Source organism: Schistocerca americana, chromosome 4 (genome assembly GCF_021461395.2).
Source record: "Schistocerca americana isolate TAMUIC-IGC-003095 chromosome 4, iqSchAmer2.1, whole genome shotgun sequence".
Classification (NCBI taxonomy): domain Eukaryota; kingdom Metazoa; phylum Arthropoda; class Insecta; order Orthoptera; family Acrididae; genus Schistocerca; species Schistocerca americana.
In genome coordinates, this window is record NC_060122.1 from 481,671,693 (window position 1) to 481,693,060 (window position 21,368).

The following is a 21,368-nucleotide window of genomic DNA, read 5'->3' on the forward strand; positions in this document are numbered from 1 at the left end:
AAGCTAGTGAAGGAGATGTAAATGTGTGGATGGCAGCAGATGGGGCATGTGTGGAGAACCTTACTGACACTAATTTAGTTGGTGCTGTGACTCAAGACCAGGAAGAAGTGGACTGCTGTGACGGAAGTGACAATGAGCCAGGAGAGCTGGTGCCACACACGGACGCAGCAGAAGCCCTTGACCTCGCGCTATGCTATTTGGAGCAACAGCCCACTGCTACACCTGCTGATTTGATGTTTATGAGATGATAGCGCAACTATGTGTCATATAACAGACTGTCTTCATTACGCCAAAGGACAATGACTGAGTTTTTGTCATCTGAAAAGTAGGGATAAAATGTCCACTGTATTTTAGTAGGTTTGACAGTTTTTCTTGCATTGTTATGTATTGTTTAAAACTAATGTTTTCTTGCCAATTTTTCTAATAAGTGTTTACTGTACTGTGTAAATTAAAATAGTGTGTATGTACAGCCATTTACCACACAGTTTTCCATACTTAGACTAACATTTTTCATGTTCGGGTTAACTGAAAGTTTGGATGATTACCGGGGTTCAGATTAGCGGGACTCTGCTGTATCTACATGTAGATTTGGGGAGTGGAGGAAGGTCTGTATTGAGAGCAAGAGTAGCATAGGGATGGAGATGTTGAAAGGTGAAGAAATGACTTTGATTAGGGTACCACTCTTCTTGGACTACAATGAGAGCGAGAGAAGCCTTGGTGAAGAGTGTATTTTAATTGATATGTGTTGATTTCTCAAGACTTGGGCGATAACTGACATTCTGGTCAGTTACTTGTTCTCTTTGGTGGCAGATTTATATTGGAAAAGTGTATTGACTTATCCAAAGGATCTGGTGAGGTAATCGGTATATTTGAACAACTCTCTAGTTCTTAAATCAGATGCAGTGGCCATAGCTGCCAAGGCTGTGGGGGGGGGGGGGGGTCTTAATAGTTTTTTTTTTTTTTTTTTAATTGTGAAGATGTTCTTTCCCCCTTCCTAGTGTCACAATGTTTTCTCTTCTCCCCATACTTCAATCTGTGTACCCAGGCAACCATTGATCACTCTCTCTCTCTCTCTCTCTCTCTCTCTCTCTCTCTCTCTCTCTCAATTTGTTTGCTTTGCAGCAAAATGACAGATGAATTTGGTTTCGTGAATCATAAAGAGATAACTAGGAAAGATTGGGAGTTTAGAGGAATAGCTTTGGATTTATTTCATGTTCTAGAAAAGAAGCTGGTATTGATAATATAGAAACATATAATTGTGACAAGGAAAACTTTCATATTGTTCTGTGTGTTCTGAAAGAGCTTTCAATGAAATTCTGGAGGATACACTCCCAGATATCTCATTGCTGAGCGAGAAATATCAAAACAGTACTGGAAATGTTTACAAATCATTTTGTGATATAGCAACATAACAACATTTTGCTTGTATCTGATACAGTGTGGAATGTACAAAAATACAAGACAGTTTACTAATGTTGAGAAATAACAGTTTTGTAATCCAATAGGCTCCCTTTATATACCTGGCCGAGAGCAGATGTTTTTAAATAGTCCTTGTGTTTTATGTTTTCACGTTCAAAGTTTTAAAAATATTTGTTTTTATTCCTTGCATTTCAGATTGAGCTTTGTTCTAAACTTTTTGGGGCATTTAATGTTTCAGTGCAAGAGGTGCAAGAAGAAGGAAAATATGCTATTGACTCACCTGGAAATCCTACAGCCCCTGATTTACCACCAGAGGAATATGCACTAGGTAAGTTAGCCTACTCCTGATAAAAGGAACAATGCCTTTGTATTAGTCTTCATAAAAAGACAACTTTGTACTGTACTGATAATTTGTTAAAATGATGATTTGTCTCTTGAAATATTCACAACAAATTATAAAGAGTAACTGAAACACATTTCAGACAACACTCTTTTACGGATTTGTTAGCCTTCTGCTAAAAATGTGGAACATTATCCCAAATCTCTTGGTTTTGATCACATTAGTTTGTATACATATCATAATTCGAATGTAAAAACTGTTCACTCATAAAAAAGAGTTAGCAAAACCTTTTATTAGCCGTTTTAATTCCCTAGAAACTTCTTCACTTTTTGACGCAATCATCATACACTTGTAAGCACTTTTCATTACATTGCACTGCATGAAAGTTCTACACCTGAGAACTGAACCAGTTGACAGTGGTAGCCGTGAGTTCCTCATTAGCTTCCAGTTGTTGTCCATAACCTCATTCTTTGAAGTGCAAGAAGAGAGTCTGTGGGTATGAAGTCAGGGCTTTAGAGTGGATGGTAGAGAAGTTCCCAATGGAAATGCTGAATCTTATGTGTAGTACTGGCAGATGTTTGTGGAAGCATGTTGTCGTGGAGGAGGACCATCCTGGACAAATGTTTGGCAGTTGTTTCTCAGTATACTTCAGCAGTAACTGTTGACTCAAATTCAATTAAAGCAATTCCTTTTTGTCCTTGTAAATGATGAATATCATTTCTCCACTTATAGTAAGGAGACTGTGAATGTTTTTGGTTCAGCCAAGTTGAATGGTTGGACTAGATTTACTATTGTTTTGAATCTGAGTTGGTGTGGCAATTGTCTCATCACTTGTAATAATGTGGAAAGCAAATCATCTGTATCTTGTTGGTAGTGCTCAAAACACAGTTGTCTGTTTGACATTCTTTGTTGTTTGTACTGCTTGCCAAGCAGTTTTAGTACTACAGAGCAAAGTGGTAAGTCACTTGACTCATGGTCAGAATGCAGTTATTCAAATCCCTGTCCACCTGTCCAGATTTAGGTTTCCCATGATATTCCTAAATTGCTTAAGACAAACGCTGGTATGGCGTCTTTGAAATGGCATAGCCAGTGTCCTTCCCCAATCCAATCTTGTGCTCCACCTCTGATGACCATGACTTGGTTGGGATTTTAAACCAATCTTACTTTCATTTACAATACCCATCTTCCCAAATTTTGATACCTTATCTTTTCTGTGATCAGTTGTGTAAATGATGGAACATCAAGTATGAAGAAATTCATTAGCCAGAACACTACTCGTCAGTCAAATTACAATTTTTGACCCAGTATTGCATGATTTCATTGGTCTGAATACTGGGCCTCCCATTCTGCTCTTAATCATCCACATTTGTACAGAATGGGGCAAATAAAAATGGCTCGGATAAATGGCTATGACAGCAAGCGAATGTATGCCTATAACCACACCCCGTGACGTGCAGGCCACGTGTACACTCGCCACGTGATCCATACCAAATCTTGTAGCACATTTATGCAATCTTCATGCCTGACAGAGTTGTTAGCAGAGTTCAGTCTGGTCACGGCCCAGGTCACCTGATCTGTCAGTGTGCGATTACTTTGTGTGGGGAGCCCTCAAGTCTAAGGCATATTGCAACAACCTTCATAGTCTTCAAGAACTGTAGCAGAACTTTTTGGATGATACTGCAGCTATTCCAACAGTCCAGCTTTGATCCTCCTTCAGCAACGTGCTGACCAGAGCCCAAAAGTACCAAGAGATGAATGGTGGTCACTTCCGACATCTGCTATAGTCACATTAGTACTGTAGCTCCTTTCCTCTACTATGTTTCTTTGTACCCTGGAACTCTATCCTCTGGGCCACTTTTATTTGTGTCAACCTGTATAACCTTGTTTAAAGTATAGACACAGTTGTCTAACCTTACCTTCACTCATTACTAGTGCATAAGCTACGTACAACTCCTGATGAATCTGGGAAACTTATAGATCCTTCTGCACACAAAAACTGAATAGCAATATAGCATACACGTCACTACAGGCAGGAGCAACAATTTTTGTTGTCTGTTTTCACCCACTATAGAATCAAAACAATGACTTTAGTTGTTTTTTTTAAATAACAGGTGTTCCTTGCTTTTAGAGTATGTCTTGTATATTCATGTTGGATTGTCAACTTTGACATATATGGCTCACTTCTGCATATTTTATGAATTATTCATATGATAAAATTTATGGTACCATACATAGACAGAGTTGTGGATGGAGGTGGTCTGCACAGGTAGAGCCACAGAGGGCGATTGCAGTATTGCCATTTGCAGATGAAAGGTGTGGTGTCCTCTGTTTTCTGCTGCGTGCTTGCAGGTGATAGGTGTGGTGTCCTCTGTTTTCTACTGCATGGTGTCCTCTGTCTTCTGCTGCATGCTTGCGAAAAGCATGTATCCTGTAAATTATGTCTCTTGCTTGTTCATATAGAATTTGTCACTTACCCCTGTTGTTAGCCACAACAGCTCGTAACAAATAGAATAAAAATTCACTAAGTAACTCACTATGATCACATTTAATGCTCACGCTGGCTTCGGAAGTCACAGCAAAGTGCTCAGAAAACTACTGAACGCTTATTGGCTGTCAGAGAATGCGTGTTGTCAAGTGCAAAGAACTTGCCTGAACTTGGCCACCTCCGTTTGTGACTCCGACTAAAGGAAAACAATAACATGAGAATCAATTCTTCAGACTTCTTTGGTGATCTGTTGACATGTTCTGCCAGACATCAGCTTCGTCCATGCACAATATTTCGACAACGTGGATCTTTGTCATCAGGTGCTACAGGATTCTCTGCAGGAAGCACCTGATGATTTGTCATCAAAATATTGTCATGTATGATGCTGACATCTGGCAAAAGACCCAACACCTCAAGATGTCAAGATAAGAATTGGTTATTTATTTATTTACTCATTAATTGATCTGTTTACAATTCCCATTGTATAAACAGTCAGGACATGGACAATATCAAGTATGTTTATGCACATAACGTAACACTGGAGTACCTTAATTCACTCTAAACTTATTTTAATTACCCTCAAATTAATACCCAGTACAAATCTAAGATTGCTTTAATACAATCTGGATAAGATAAAAATGTTATTAATTTCACTTTTATACTGCACAAATTTACACACTCATCTTCACATTTTTACAATTATACACTTTCACTATTTCACTTTTGCACTGTATGCCATGCTCTAATTAATCTTCACTAGCATACACTTTTGCAGCCTCATTTTGTAGTGCTAAACCTGTCCAATTCTCACTTGAGAGAAAAGAGAGAGAGAGAACAATCAGCAGTGTTCTTATATAAAGTACGTACGTAATATATTGTATATTCATGACTCCTGGTTTATATATACATAGATACTTCTTGTTTAAATGGAGATCCTCTCTACTGTTTAGCTTGTAGGTATTCTTTTAAGCTATGTAGAAATGGAGAGACTAAATAACCTTGTAATTTATTTCTGAATACATATGTGTTTTCAATGCATTTTAATCTGGTATTTTAGTTTTATTGATTAAAAAATATTATAATATTGATTAAAAATATCACTGATGTTAGTTGGATCTCTACATTCCTTCTCATTTTTCTCTACAATTATATTAGTGTTATCTTTTCAGCTGGAACCTTTCCTACACCTATTTGTTTGAGACCATATGGTCTTTGAAATTTTTTTGGTATCTAATTTTCATTTTGATAAAAACTAAATTTAATTTCTCTTAGTCTCTTCATATCCTTACAAGTACCAATGCTGGCCATAGTTTAATTTATCAGGCAAAGTTCATACGCCGTTTTTAGTTCACCCTTATTCCATAGTGCTTGATGTGATCCATATCTCAGTATTTCCTGTAATTAAACTATTTAATAATGCAGGCAGTTCATTGGTCAATTACACAAGTTGAGATAGATTTGGTTAGAAGTACTTTTTGTTCTAATGGATGCATAGTGAGTAGATCCTCCAAGTTGTAGAACATCTCAGAGAAAAAGATTACACAGTAAATATGTACAAAGAAAATAAAATGTTTTAATGTATCTTTCACTGATTCCTAGTGAAATGGTCCTCATAGATGTAGAATAAGTTACTTAATTAAAAACATGTTCCATGGGTCATTTTGCATGATAAATTGTAATTATGTGACTAATTTTACACACACATCGCAAATTAATTTATAAATGTGGGGACATGCTGAACACTTATAAGTTTTTTGTTGAAAACTTACAGATATGAGTTAGTAATTCCTACTTCCCATCTTTTACTCATTACAATAATAGAAATTCTTTTTAAAAATAATTTAAACAAGTTTTCATTAACATTAAATTGTTATAAAACATGCAAATGTTCAATACACTGAGGTGATATGATAATTCATAGGTGATTGTAGCCGTGCTTTAGCAAGTAGAATAACCGCTTGACATCACTTATAAATAATTATTGCATTACAGCACTGAATTTTTACACAGGTAAATATAATAATAGAAGCAGCAGATGGAAGCAAAAAAATTGTGACAGTTTAGTGATCATAACTAAATGATGTAATGCCATTATCACAAACTCTTGAGTTTTGCAAGATGGTGATAGATGTTACAGAGATATCGAGTGCATAATTCCCTTCTGTATAGTTTGTAATTATTTTTAACTGCTTGTACCTTACTTTCAGCTTTATCCTGTACTTTCATCATTGATATCTTCCTTTGTGACTATCAGGGTTATTTGTTTTTCTGCTTATTCAGTATATTTATCCCTGTCTTTATTTAATTTTCGGTCATACATATTACTATTTATGGAAGTGCTTTTCACTTCTTGTCGACTAACAGTGTAGTTCTTCACAGATTTGTAGTGTATATGTGCAGGTGTGTGCAGCAACTAACTTGTCATAATTTCCATTATGCAGTGGTTCACCCGTAGAGGCATAATAGTGATTGTGTCAAGTTAGAGTCTAGGTGGCTGCTCTGCATGTGTTTCAAGGCAAGAAGCTTAACTCATGTCCTTATTCATGTGATATTAACAGAGGAGTCGGTCGAATCAGCAAACCATCAGAGTTATGCAGAAAACAGTGAGGCTACTAGTTTCCCCTGTATTGCCTCGTGTTGACTGTGGGCGTATTTTCACCATATTTCAAAACTGTCTGTTTCTGTTTTCTGACACCTCGAATGGTGGTACAGTTGCTTTGTTCAAAGTTGTCAGCATTAGCACATTGTGTTTAACATTATTGTTTATTTTACAATTTACTTCCTGTTGCTCTGCAGGCTGCATTGTGATCTTATGTCTGTAATTAGTTTTGGGTAAATAATAACATTATCGTCATTATGTTTTTCTTGCCATATCATGAAATGGAATTGGCTTAACATTTTTTGCAAAAATAACAATTATGGACACTCAATATTTGTACTCTTAGAGGAAAATGAGGAGCGGTCAATGATAGAGCCAAGATCCTTTGAAGATCCAAAGCTGAAAGAACTCATTGCAGTGCTCATTGAATGGATAAATGATGAACTGGCAGATCAGAGGATAATAGTCAAAGATATTGAGGAAGATTTATATGATGGGCAGGTACTGCAGAAGCTATTGGGTAAGTGTTCCTAAAATAATAGTAACTTTACTCCTATAATGAAAACATAAAGCAATTAAAGAAAATCTCAAAATTTGTGTAGCACAATTTAATAGAGAATGCAAGAACTTGATATATCAAGATGTCATATAACATTATACCACTAATATGTAATTGTTGTATAGTCTTACAGTATGGTACCACTCTCAAAGTAGCATGTCAATAGGCAACAAATTCTCTCTCCCTCCATCCGTCTCCCTCTCCCTCCTCCACTCCTGAGGAGGTTAAAGTTACCATGAGTCAGAGTGATAACGGAGTTGGTAGGGAAGTGAACATTATCTTCCAGATCATTGTTCAGTGTCATATCAGACGAACACTTGGTTTAATATTCTGTTGTGGCATTGCATATCATAAGAAGTTGTGGCTGTGTACCTGGTCTTGGCAGTGACCATTACATCAAATAGATTGAAGAGCCCAGAGCAGTATCCATTTGGTTTCTTATAACTTCTCCGTATGACGTAAGGACTTTTAAAGACTCTTCAAAGCATTAAGGATATGGTGTCTTCCCTGAACTGCCTATTGACTTAGGAAACACTTCAAAAAAGATTTTGCACTATCCTTAAGATATGCATAGTTTATTACAGTCAGAAACCTCTTAACTATATACTATTTTCTGTTTTTGACCACAAAATTTCCCTTTGTATAGCCACCTGTTAAGCAGAGGTGAAAATACAGCAGCATTCTGATTGCAGTGTAATAAGACATACTGTGTGCCTAATCTTGAATGTGATGGTGCAGCTTGTACGGACTGTTTAGTTTGTCAACATGCTTCAAAATGTCATTTCAAGTTAAGGCCATGTCCACACTGCCAATTTGTGGCAAGAAGGATTGTCAGCATAGGAAGTTGCCTGCCATATTTGGCACACACCACAGTGACCTCCTCCAAACATTCAGCTGCTATCTAGACAAACAAGGCTTTGAAGCTCTTCCTTATAACAATCACCTGCACCCAACACCACCAGCCTTTGACCACCACCAGCAAATTGACACGCAGATACTCTAATAAGAATGCAACAACACAGTGCACTGTCTTTTTAGAGGCAACTGGGAGAGCTCTGCAGACCTAGATGGTATACAATCATCTCTGCATGACCATTTTAGTCTGCAGGTATCAAGTGTGAACAACAGAACAAACACGGTGCTCAAAGAAAGTTGGCATGGGGAAAATCTGGAATGGTTTCTTGTCACCAATGAGAGCAGGATTTGTCTGACACTAGTTTGTGGTTGTTGAACAGCAGCCAGGTGCCAGTGCATGTCTCAAGACAAGTTCACCAAGGAAGTGGATCAGTCATATTTTGGGCTGTTGTCATAATTTGAGGATGACCTCAGGAAGGCCATTGTCAAAGAGTGGAACAGGCTTCAGTATTGGCCACCTTGTAGACAGTATGCTGGTTATGGATAGCATGCCATGGGATGTGTAATACTACATCCTCCTTTTTCCAATCTTTATTATGTCTGGCTGTTGTAAAGATCTGTCTTTAAATGAGTTATATCTTTGATATTTGTACTCAAATTGCTTAGAGACTCAGTAGCAGGATATTATAAAATTATAGATACAGGATGGAGGAATAGGGTCAAAAATCTCAAAACTATGATTAATCAATCTTTACAGCACACTGGTAAGTTTTTAAATAACGTATGTTTGGTTATTTTGTCATTACACCAATGAAATAGTATAATCAGGGTTGCCATGGGTTCTGGAAATCAGAATTTCAAACACGTCAGGGAAATAGCAGGGGAAATTGGAAAAAAAGGGAAGATCTCGTTTTTGTCTCAGTAGATGAAATAGTTTGTTTACTGAGGTGTCGTGCATCGTTGCTGGCTGGGTGTAGCTGAGTATGTGCACTGCCCTCATTCTTACTGCTTCTCCCCTTATCATCACTTCCCTCAGCTTGCAGTCAGAGCGGCTACCACTTCTTGCTATTAGCCCAGCAGCTGCCACTGAGAGTTGGGGAAGTGTGAGTAGTAGTTTGTTTGGATCTGATTTCCAGAGACTGTAGACACACCAGCTGGAGATGGCGGTCATGTGTGCATGAGTTGTGTCTGAGTAATTGTGTTAATGTGTGTGTGCTCTCATTTTCTGACAAAAGCCATGGCTGAAAATTTAGTTGTGAGAGTGTGATTGTCTTGTCTGTGTCTGTCTGTGGCTCAACAATCATCTTTACAGTGAGTTGCTACCTATCCTCATTATTATTCATGCTCAGAGTATTTGAACAAGTTATCTGTTACATGGATTGATTACTGTGGTCTCATTTCAACAAGATGCTGTCTGTAGCTTGTGAATTTCCATGCCAGGCCAAAACCACAGGCCGTTTCTGTGGGCATCTGTAATGGATCGCAACTGCCGATCTGAAGCCATTTGGTTCCCCCTAATGTGCAGGCCTTGCCTGTTGGGTCTAGTCTCACTGATCTACCTGCAGGCTGGATCTGTTTGTGTTTGGTGTAATGCAGCAGACTTTCATGGTTTATCCATGGACCCAGGACTGTGGTGCTCCTCAGCAGGCCAGAGGCCATGATCGATGGATTTCAGGAAATGCGACTATCTCACTGCAAGTATATTGTGCAGTGTGGCATTTTATAGACATTTTATTTGTTCTAGTACATTTTGGCACTTCAAAAGTAGTTTATATGTTATAGAGTATGGACGATAAGAAGAAGAAAATTGTCAGTCGCTGGCAGTTTGTACACTATGTACTCATATATTTCTCAAAAGAGAAATCACATAATACATCTAAAATAATAGATATAACACATGGGTAATAACAGACAGTAATGAACATAGTAGAACCAACATTTTATTGGTGGTCACCTACAGTGTTGGATTACATAATTCTTTTCCACTTATATCCTTCTTTCAAGAGGCCTACTTTTTTGAGGTTATTTCTGAAAGCAGTGAAGGTATTTTAAATCTGTCGTGCGACTCTAAGGAAATGCGTATTCTTGTCACCAAATGTGTTTTGCTTCATTGAAATAAAATAACATCAGTGGTTTTAATGAGACACATACCATTTGTCTTGCTTTCTCCATCTAAAAACAGTTCCTTACAAAAGACGTTGATGTTAGTACTTAAGATTTTTGCTCACATCAGGAAACTTCACCTGCTTGCAAGTCTCTCCTTTTTTTTTTTTTGTTTTTTGGATATTTCCTTGTTTGCGCTATTATTTCTTGTACCATGGCTGCAAAGACAGATTGTCAACGTATGTCTTAGCTCACCCTTGAGATCCCAAATTTGTCATGGGAAAAATGCTAAAACTTGTCTGGAAATCAGGGAATTTCACTTGGGGAAACTTATGGCAACCCTGATAATGTGATTAGATATTTATATTGTCAATAATTGAGTCTTTTCGTAGTTAGACAGTGAAATAGTATGCTTCTCTTACAATTATTTTAAATTCCATTACAGTGGTTTATGTTCTCTAGTTTTTTGTCTAATGGCAGATCCTAACTCTCTTGTTTGGTCTTGTGTTATGGCAGACTGGAAACTTGCCCTCTGTTTTTGCTCAGAGCCAGATAGTAGCTAAAGTGCATGTTTGTCATTTTCTGTTCCTTTAAGAGGAAGACAATTGATTTGAATAAATAGCATAGAGATAGACAGTAAATCCTGTGTTCTGAGAGATCTTACATCATAATTACTCATCAGTAATCAGTGCATCAAAATTGTGGATTTAAATAAAAGCTATGACATGTACAGGCTATTATCACAGCATGGCTTCACCAAACAATGAGTTTTTAAGTAAATGTAGTATATACATGTGTTTCTTCGTAAAACTATAAATATTATGTGTAGTAAATTGCATTCATGTCTGGTGACTCCTTCATGGTGGCAAAAGTTTCTTGAATAGTTATGTATGAAGCTACGCCACACTTAAACCATTGGCTGTTCTTGCAAGTTGGGGAATTAGATGTCTCTCTGGAACGTATTTTAATAACTACCTAATGTGCACAGGTACTGGCACAGTTGTACTTTAGATGTGTAGCAGCAACCAGCCACCACAGTCAGCAGCAGTATCTCTTGTTCATGTTCAACACTTACTTTAGTAGCGATGCCAAGAGTAGTGTGGCTGTACTCAGATTGTATCTAGTTTCTGCTTGGGGTAGTGGTATGTTTGTTGTTGTATAGTTGAATATAGGTGAAGAGGGATGGAGACAATGTCTTTTGTTGGATGGGGAATTCACCAATGTCCGTAAATAGTTGGAAGCTGTGTTGGCCGTGGTCGGCTGACTGAAAGCTGCTGCCTAAAGCCATGGTGTCGTCTAGACACCTGCCATGAAAGATGTGGCACTTCTGGTGGACATTTAGTATCACCTGGAATCCCTGATGTTGCAGTGCCTTCTGATTTGCCTGACCCGGCTGGTTCACGCTTTTCTAAGAGTGAACGGTCAACAATGGAGGGATCATGCGTATTTTGGGTGAAACACTAAAGTGGATAAATGCAGAACAGCTGCCCCTTTAGGCCTAAAAAACCGATATTGCCCATTTCCAATGGATATTTGCTGCATGGAATTGTCAGAACTTAGGTGCTCAGCCAGGGACAGTTGAATGCACTGGGTACAGATGGCTGTGAATTGTGGTTCATATTGTTATGAGTGACACCTGCTACCTGGGTTCAGAGGTAATCTTTGGTTCCTACAGGCAACTGGATGTATTGATGAAAACAACTAGCCTCACACACGGAGTGGAAGCTGAGTTTCATTTTGCATCATTTTTCCCAGAACTGAAAAAGTCATCTGGTTTGGAACAGAGTGGATGTCCTAAATTAGAGGCCTTGGTGATTCTGTGGTGATCCTAGATGTGAATTCATTGACCTGTGCTACTGGGAGCAGAATTGTGGGACCGCCTTAATAGATCAGGAGCACACTACATATAGGAATGGGTATAAGGCTAATGGGGTGCGTGTGGGGGGGGGGGGGGGGGGGAAGGAGACCTGACATCCCTGTATAGGTTTTTTAGGATAGAGAAACTTCTCCATAGGGCCGATAAATTATTTACTGATTTCAGAGTGGGTGAAATATTAGCCCTGTTACTTTTACAACATTCATTATTGCAGATGAGAGAAATAAGATGTTAATATAGTATTAACAATGTAGGAAAATATAGATTGCTACTTACTATAAAAAGACATTAAGTTGCATATGAGCACAATTAAAAGACTCTTAACAGCTTTCAGCCACAGCCTTCATCAGCAAAAGAGAAAAACACATCATTCATACACACAGGCAAGCGCACCTCATGCACACATGTCCGCCAACTGTGGCGGCATGGGCCAGAATGCAACTATCACTTGGGATGTAAGCAACAATCTCGAGGGGACAGGGAAGGGGAAGGGATAGTAGTGTATGGATGGGGAGAGAGAGAAACACTGTGTTGCGGAGTGCGCAGAATGCCAGCAGCCACAGAGTCAGGAGGTTTTGGGGGTAGGGAGGTGGGGAAGAAGGAGAGAAAAAGGAGAGGAGCGGGGAATGATGGACGGGTGAATTGGCAGAGGGCAGCAAACAAAGAGGGTGAGGGATGAGAATTGGTAGGAGATGATATTACAGAGAGGGTGGAAACTATTGCGTGGAGGGTGTGGGGACAGTATGTTACCGTGGGTTGAGGCTGGGATAATTATGGGAGCGGAGAATGTGTTGTAAAGATAACAGCCAGCTGTGCAGTTCAGAAAAGCTGATTGTGTGGAGGGAAGGATCCAGATGGCTTGGGTGGTGAAGCAGCCATTAAAATCAATTGTTATGTTCCGTTGCATGTCTACTTTGCTCTTGGCTACAGTTTGTTGGTGGCCGTTCATCCTGGTGGACAGTTGGTTGGTAGCCATATCAATAAAAAATGCTGTGTAATGTTTGCAGGAGGGTTGGTAAATGGCATGGCTGCTTCAACAGGTGGCCCATCTCCTGATGGGGTAGGATAAATCAGTGACTGAAATGGAATAGAATAGTAAGTGATGGGTGAGTCGATTGGGCAGGTCTTGCATTTGGTCATCCACAGGGATATGATCCTTGTGGCAAGGGATTGGGACTAGGAGTGGCATAGGGATGGCCTAGGATGTTGTGGAGGTTGGGTGGGTGGTGGAACACCACTTTAGGAGGTTGGGAAGGATCTCTGGTAGGATGTCCCTCATTTCAGGGCATGATGATATGTAATCAAAACCCTAGTGAAGGATGTAGTTCATTCGTTCCAGTGTGGAGTGGTACTGGGTGATGAATGGGGCACTCCTTTGTGGTTGGTTATTGGGGCTGGTGGGAGGATTGGAGATATGAGGGGAAATGGCATGGGAGATCTGTTTGCAGACTAGGTCTGGGGTAGTGCCTGTCTGAGAAGGCCTTGGTGAGATCCAGAGCATACTAAGCAAAGGACTTCTTGTCACTGCAAACGTGCTATCCTCAGATGTCCTGTCCAAGCTGTATGGGAGGGATTTTTTGTTGTGAAAGGGATGCCAGCTGTCAATGTAGGTACTGTTAGTAATTGCATTTAATGTGAACTGAGGTGCAGATGGAGCCATCAGAGAGGAGAAAGTCAGTGTCTAGGAAGGTGGCATGCTAGTTTGAGGAGGACCAGGTGAAGTGGATGGGAGAGAAGGTGCTGAGGTTGTGAGGGAACAAAGATAGGATATCTTGGCCCTGAGTCATGAAGATATCATCAGTGAACCTGAACCAGACTAGGGTTAGCCAATTTGGGAGGCTAGGAAGGCCTTGTGTAGATGGCATAGAAGAGGGCCATGGGGCTGCCCATGGCTGAGCCACAGATTTGTTCGTATACCTCCCCTTCAAAGGAGAAGTAATTGTGGTTTAGGAAGAAGTCAGTAAGTGTATGATGAATAAAGTAGTGGGTTTGGAGTCTGAAAGACGTTGGGAAAGGTAGTGTTCAATAGCGGTAAAAACATGGGCATGAGGGATGTTGGTGTATAGGGAGCCGGTGTCAACAGTGACGAGTAGGGATTCAGGGGGTAAATAAGTGGAGTTGGTGAAAAAAGTGATTGGTGTCTTTGATCTGGGAGACTAGATTATGCGCAATTGGTTGAAGGTGTTGGTTCATGTGGGACAGAATTCTTTCAGTGGGGACACAGTAACCAGCCACAGTAGGGCGTCTAGGATTGTTGGTTTTGTGGATTTTGGGGAGCATGTGGAAGGTGGGTGTGCAGGGTGTCATAGGGGCGATGAGGAAAATAGATTCAAGGGAGAGGTTCTGGGAAGGCCTAAGGCTCTAAGAAGGGATTGGAGGTTGTGTTGGACTTCTGGGATGGGACCACACTGGCAAAGTTTATAGGTAGAGTAATCAGATAATTGGCTGAGGTAGAGTAGTCAGATAATTGGCAGAGGCCTTATGGCAGGAAGGAGAGTAGGTTAAATTTGGGTGTAGGACTAAAGGTAGGGCCCTTGGATAGGACTGAGGCTTCTCTGGAGCTGACACTTAGGAGTATGTTTTGGCTCCAGATTTCGACAGCTGCCATCCCCTTCACACCAAAAAATTCCTCCCCTACCGTCTGGCCACCTGGGGATGGCATATCTGGAATGATGAGAACTCCTTGCTCACTATGCTGAGGGTCTCACCAAGGCCTTCGCAGACAGGTATACCTCACACTTAATCTGCAAACAGATATACCATGTCATTTCCCCTCACACTCACAATCTTCCCACCAACCCCAAGAACCAGCCCAATCCCAATCCTTTGCCACAAGGATCATACCTGTGTCTAAGACCAAGTGCAACATTTGTCCAATCCACCCACCCAGCACTTAGTATTCCAGTCCTGTTGCAGGTTTAACCTACTCAATCAGGGGCCGGGTCGCCTGTGGAAGCAGCTCTGCTACAATCATTGCACAGCTTTTTATATTGGTATGACTACCAACCAGCTGTCCACCAGGATGATCGGCCACCAACAAACTATGGCCAAGAGCAAAGTAGACCACCCTGTGGCACAACATGCAGTGGAATGTAACATGGTTGATTTCAATGGCTGCTTCACCACCCAAGCCATCTGGATCCTCCCCTCCACCACCAGCTTTCCTGAACTGCATGGATGGGAGTTATCGTTAAGACACATTCTCCGATTCTGTAATTATCCCGGTCTCAACCTACGGTAAAATGCTGTCCCCACACCCTCCACCCAACAGTTTCAACTCTATGCCCTATCACCACCTCCCCATTCTTGTCTCCCACCCTCTTTGTTTGATGCCCTCTATGCCCTTTACCAGTGAGCCTGTGCATCTTTCCCCTCTCCTTTTTCACTGCTCTTTTCCCCACCTCCCTGTCCCAAAACCTCCTGACACTGCACTCCCCCCATCTGTATACTGCTATCCCTTCCCCGTCGTCGTTTCATTATTTCTTTATGTTGCTCTTTTTCCACTCAGAATTTTTGTGAATGTGAATTCAATTTTATATATATTAAATTCACATACACAAAAATTTTGACTGGAAAAAGAGTGAGATAAAGAAATGGTGATTAAAATGATGTGACAAAGGTAAAGAAATAAAAAGCAAATGTAAACCACTTAATCGAATAAAAATAATGATCAAAAACCATTTCGATAAAGATTTTTAAAATGAAAATGATACTTCTGACAAGATTCAAACCCACAACCTCCTGCAAGTGAAACCCTTACCCTATTCATTGTAGGCCACACGACTTTTTTTAATGCTATTGAGGATCACACAGAATTCAGTAATATTTTTGTCAATTAGTCACAAACAATGTTTCACCAGTGTGAACGGTTCCTGGTTGCGATACCTTGGATCTTAACCTACATCCCCATGTATTTGGTTTCAAAAAGTCACAGGGTGTATACGACCCGGGACAACTGGGAGATCCGGGAAAAACCTGGGAATTTTTTCATCCGGGAGAAAACTGGGAAAAACCCAGTAGTTTTTTAGAATTCCAGAAATTTTTCATTGTTTTAGTTTTCAGTTAAATTTTTGTAACATTGACCGGTAAGAACCAATACTCTAACAAAGAATATTACTGTATTTCACTGCTGCAGAATAATACTGCTGCAATAAAACTTGAAAGAGAGAGAGAGAGAGAGAGAGAGAGAGAGAGAGAGAAAATTATAATAAAACAAAGTTGTCAAGGAAATGTGCCATATACTGCAACAAAACACAGTGCTCACACAAGCGTCTGCCAACAGCAAAATGTGTCAACGGCTTTAGGAAGACGATGCAATGCTTCATAACAGCAAATTGCCTCCGATTAGTGTGACGTCACAACTGCTTACAGTAGATTCGTTTGAGCAGTTGCTAGCAAGCTCATGTGCATGCGCAGTTGAGTCGCGTATGAGTAGTACCTTCTGCAGCTTTTTTGCCAGAACGCTACAGTGGTAAAGGCCAGTTGTACAGTCCCCGGCTAGCAGCTGCTGAAGTTCTATTGTGGGAGCAGCGCGGAAAACGCGTTGTGCGAACACGTAATAACACCTAACCAGAGAAAAAACGCAGAATAACTAAAACGGTGATTGTGGCAGGATTAGACAAAGTTAACCAGAGAATAAGTTTTAACCCTTGCAGGAATATTCACAGAATTAGTGATGACAAGATTGTTAGAATGAGGAAGGAGAAGAAACGGGGACATCACACAAATTTTGGAAGAATATGACGATTCCAAATTTATATAAAAATTTTGTACTACTGCTTCAGAAGCTAGAGCGTATGAATGAAATGTGAAACTATTTCTCAACATGAAACTTTTTGCTTGTAGTAGGCCTAATAGGCATTGATTATATTCTGTCGTGTTATAAAAATGACCATTTGTGCCAAAACAGTGTCGTTTATTCAGTGTTTGTTACAATTGCTGCAATATTAGGCAGACCTATTTCGTGACAAAATACACGTAATCAGATTGAGAAACCATGCTAGTCTTGGGTTCTATTCGTATTAATAGTATTTTCAGTATTAGACAACATTTGGTTTTTTCATGTAGCAAAACGTTTTACAAACTTTGTTGAGCTAATAGATTCTTACCCAAAAGGAAAGCACGCCATGTAAAGCTGTACTAAGATTAGTGATAAAAACAATGCAAGGACTTAAGGATTGAAGAAATGTGTACTGTCTTGCTTGTCTATTGTCTTTACTGGTTTCATTTATCCTATATTTAATTTTATGTCACACAAAACATTCAAGTTATTAGCTAACAGGCAATAAAGAGTGCAAATTTTCTCAAGAGTTACTGTTCTCCCGGTTACAAATAATCCCATCCAGTATTTATTGTGAGTTTCTTCGAAACGGGGGCAGGTTGTCAAACTGGCCGATCGGGAGCAGGAGAGGCACCTCAGGAAATTTTAATTTCCACTGTCCTGAATATAGTTTGATGGCATCCATTACAAAATGTTACATCTTTGAGTTCCACAGAACGAAATACAGTGACGTACGATAGAATGCTGTGTGAAGAGGTGTGGGACTGCACTTGGGCACATTTAAGACCAAACAATGTCTTACATTTCCTCTAACACATATATTTTATGTATCAGACTCTCCAGAAAGATGTGCACTACAAAATGGACATTTTTTGAAAAGTCGATTTTTTTTAAATTTTTCGTGGCCTACCTCAAATGCTCGAGGGGGGGGGGGGGCACTATCTAGCATTGCCCCGGTTCGGAAATATCGTAGATCCGGTGCAGGTCTACAGAGCAGTCTTAAGTTGTAATGGGTAATTGGGTAGTCTCACATGACCCGTGTTTACGTTTGGTGATTTTGCTGTTTTCTTTTTGTTGATTGCTCTTACGTCAAATGAAACAAAACTGGTTTCTGTGACAGGGAGCTATCAAGTGAATTACATAATTACGGAAGGCTAAAATATGTTATTAGTTTCAGATTTTATTTTATTTCCCCTTTCTGATAGTCAAACATTAATCGCATTGCAGAACAATGAAGTTATTTCTGTCGATTTGCTAAAGAAATTTGGTTTTTATTAATCTTTTCTGCTGAACCAGCCAATTTATTTGAAATGGAGTGTTTAATTCCACACTATTGGCTAGTTTCAACTGTTCATGTTTTCATCTTCTAGAACGTATGGTATTATGCCATAATAAAGAACCAAACATGAGATAATACAGTACTGGTACTCTAAGAATATTTACATACGAATGTGCACTTCAAGCCGAATTATGCATTTTTAGTGTGGTTCACAAAATACCCGTGCTTTTAGAGCATCCTCTAATGTCTTGTTTCTTTTATGACATTATGTAAGATGCTTGTTATCAGGCGCCTTCTGGCAAGTACTGAAATGAACCTATTTCTAACAGGTCACTGGAAAATATTGTGAATGGTGGTTTGAAAACCGTTACTTTCAAAGTAAATTTCATTTTATGCAAGATGAACTATGTGCGAGAATGTACGATGAATTTCATAAATCCCAGAGCTTTTGACTCTTCATTTAAAAATCAACTCTTTGAGTACGATGATTTAGAATAATTTCGAGCCCAGACGATCTAACATTTATGTCGTTCTTAGACATTTTACTGGCACATTTGTGTGATGTATCTTAAAGTGTAACACATGCAAAAAAGGGGCAAAATTATATGTGGAAGCTTTTCTTTTCTTGTAGCAACACTACGTATATTAATTTAAACCATTAACTTTCCATATTGTGTGTTCGCGTTATCTAACAGTGATGTTGCTTTTGGCAGACTACATCATGTGTCCTATGTTCTGAATATCCACTGTCATCAGCTGGCGAGATCACATGACATGAGCTGTGACTGGCTTACAAAAGCGCATCGCAATGACGATTTCAATGCTTCGGAAAGTAACATGTGGTGTTTGGTGGAATTATATTTATACTTTTGTAATATGAAAATGTGCAGTGTACATGTTGGTGCACGTCAGATGTCTTCCCACGTATCCATGATGTCCTACTCCACCTGCAACGGCAGGGGAAGGAGGTTTCTTTCTGCAGGGTGCCGGGGCACATGGGTATTAGGGGAAACGAACTGGCGGATGTGGCTGCCAAAGATGCACGTTCCCTCCCTCGTGTTGTTGAATGTACTGTCCCCCTCCCTGCTGTTACCTCCCTTTTGCGTTTTCGTGTTGTGCGTTAATGGGAAGAGGAGTGGCTGGCAGTCGGTGGAAATAAGCTGCGTCTGGTCAAGGCCACCACGCGGCCATGGCGTACGTCCTACCAGTCATGCAGGCGGGATGAGGTTCTCCTCACTCGCCTCCGCATCGGGCACAGTCCCTTAGCGCATGATTTTTTACTCTGGCGGGAGGACCCCCCAATCTGCAGTGCTTGTGGTGTCCAGATAACTGTCCGCCACATTTTACTTGACTGTCTTTTATTCTCTGACCAGAGGGCGGCGGTTTCCTTGCCACCGGATTTGCCCTCTATTTTGCAAGACGACGCAACGACTGTGGTTAAGGTCTTACGGTTTTGTGTCCTGTCCAATTTGTTGCCTCGGATTTTAAGGAGAGGATTTTAATGTGCTGCTGTGTGACTGGCTCACCGAGGTTTTAGGTAAGAGGTCCGCCAGTCACGATTACCTACTTGTTTCACTTCGATTTCTGTTCTCTTTTCCTTGTGTTTCCTTTCCTTTTTAGTGTGTTTCTTCTTCTCTTGTTTTGCCTCTGTATGTGAGGATTTGGAACTGCATCAGGTCTGTGTCTTTTAGCCGTTCTCCTTGTTCGCTGTCCGTCTTCGTCCCTTCAGCGCATGTGTTACTGTTTCTATGCGTTTGGGCGCTGATGACCACGCTGTTTAGTGCCCGAAAACCTCAAACCACACACACACACACACACACACACACACACACACACACACACGTACTTTTAACCGGGAATTCCGGGAAAAATCTGGGAGTTTTTTTTTTTTCCTCGTCCACGTATACACCCTGAGTCAGTACCACCACTGGGGACCTCTCCTTATTAGCTGAAGTCAGGAAATGGCACTGAAATGGAAGATGACAGAGAGAAGGCCAAAATTCTTTATTTTATTTGTCTAAAGTTGTTTCATTCAAGAACTTTGTACTGTTTTTCCTCCTTTCAGTCATCGCATGAACACCAGAATGACAGATATCGAGGTGAGTGACTAGAGAATAGAAACACCATTAAACTTGCTCAGCAGATTCGTCAATCAGATGGACATAACTATAGGTCTATATTGCTGATACCAATGTCTCTTCAAATTTAAAAACATGTTATTTGCTTTCTTGAGACAGAAAATTCCCTTGATGAATTAATAGGATTCAGCAAACATTGATGGTGTGAGACCCCACTTGCGCTGTTTGTCCATGATACCAAGAAGGCAGTAGGAGCAAGCACTCTGGCTGATGTGTCCCTTAACTTCTGGTAGGCATTCGACACAGATCCGCTGTGTTGCCCAGTTAACTAAATACACTGAGACAATGAAAGTCATGTGATAGGAATGAACTCGCATACAAATGGCGGTAGTATTGCGTACACAAGGTATAAAACGGCAGTGCATTGGCGGAGTTCTCATTTGTACTCAGGTGATTCAGTGAAAAGATTTCCAATGTGTTTATGGTCACACAAAGGGAATTAATAAACTTTGAACACAGAATTATAGTTCGAGCTACATGCATAGAGTTGTCAGTGCTAATAAACAAGTAACACTGCATGAAATAACTGCCGAAATCAATGTGGGATGTATGACGAACATATCTGTTAGGACAGTGCGGCAAAATTTGGCATTATGGGCCTTGCTAACAGCATGACATTTCCTGCGGCACCTCCCCTGGAATTGTGAACATATCGATTGGACCCTAGGTTACTGGAAACATATCGATTGGCCCCTAGAAGATTGTAAAACTGTGGCCTGGTTGGATGAGTCTGATTTCAGTTTGAAAGAACTGATGATAGGGTTAGAGTGTAGCACAAACCTGACAAAGCCATGGGAGAAGAAAAAGGAAATTGTAAAAGAAGTGTGTGTGTGTGTGTGTGTGTGTGTGTGTGTGTGTGTGTGTGTGTGTGTGTGTTATATATATATATAAAACCACTACCCTTGGCTCTCTTTTCTTTCTTTTCATTCTTAATA

General features: G+C 40.1%; 1 protein-coding gene across 3 annotated transcripts in view; it reads left to right on the forward strand.

The window, feature by feature from the left end:
- The window catches only part of LOC124612368 (beta-parvin), a 112,064-nt gene that overhangs the window by 71,600 nt on the left and 19,096 nt on the right, over nucleotides 1-21,368 (forward strand). For all 3 annotated transcript variants that reach the window (XM_047140531.1, XM_047140533.1, XM_047140532.1), the window contains exons 3-4: nucleotides 1,658-1,747; nucleotides 7,190-7,363. In XM_047140531.1, the coding sequence (XP_046996487.1) occupies nucleotides 1,658-1,747; nucleotides 7,190-7,363 (264 nt within the window). The remainder of the gene's footprint in view (nucleotides 1-1,657; nucleotides 1,748-7,189; nucleotides 7,364-21,368) is intronic.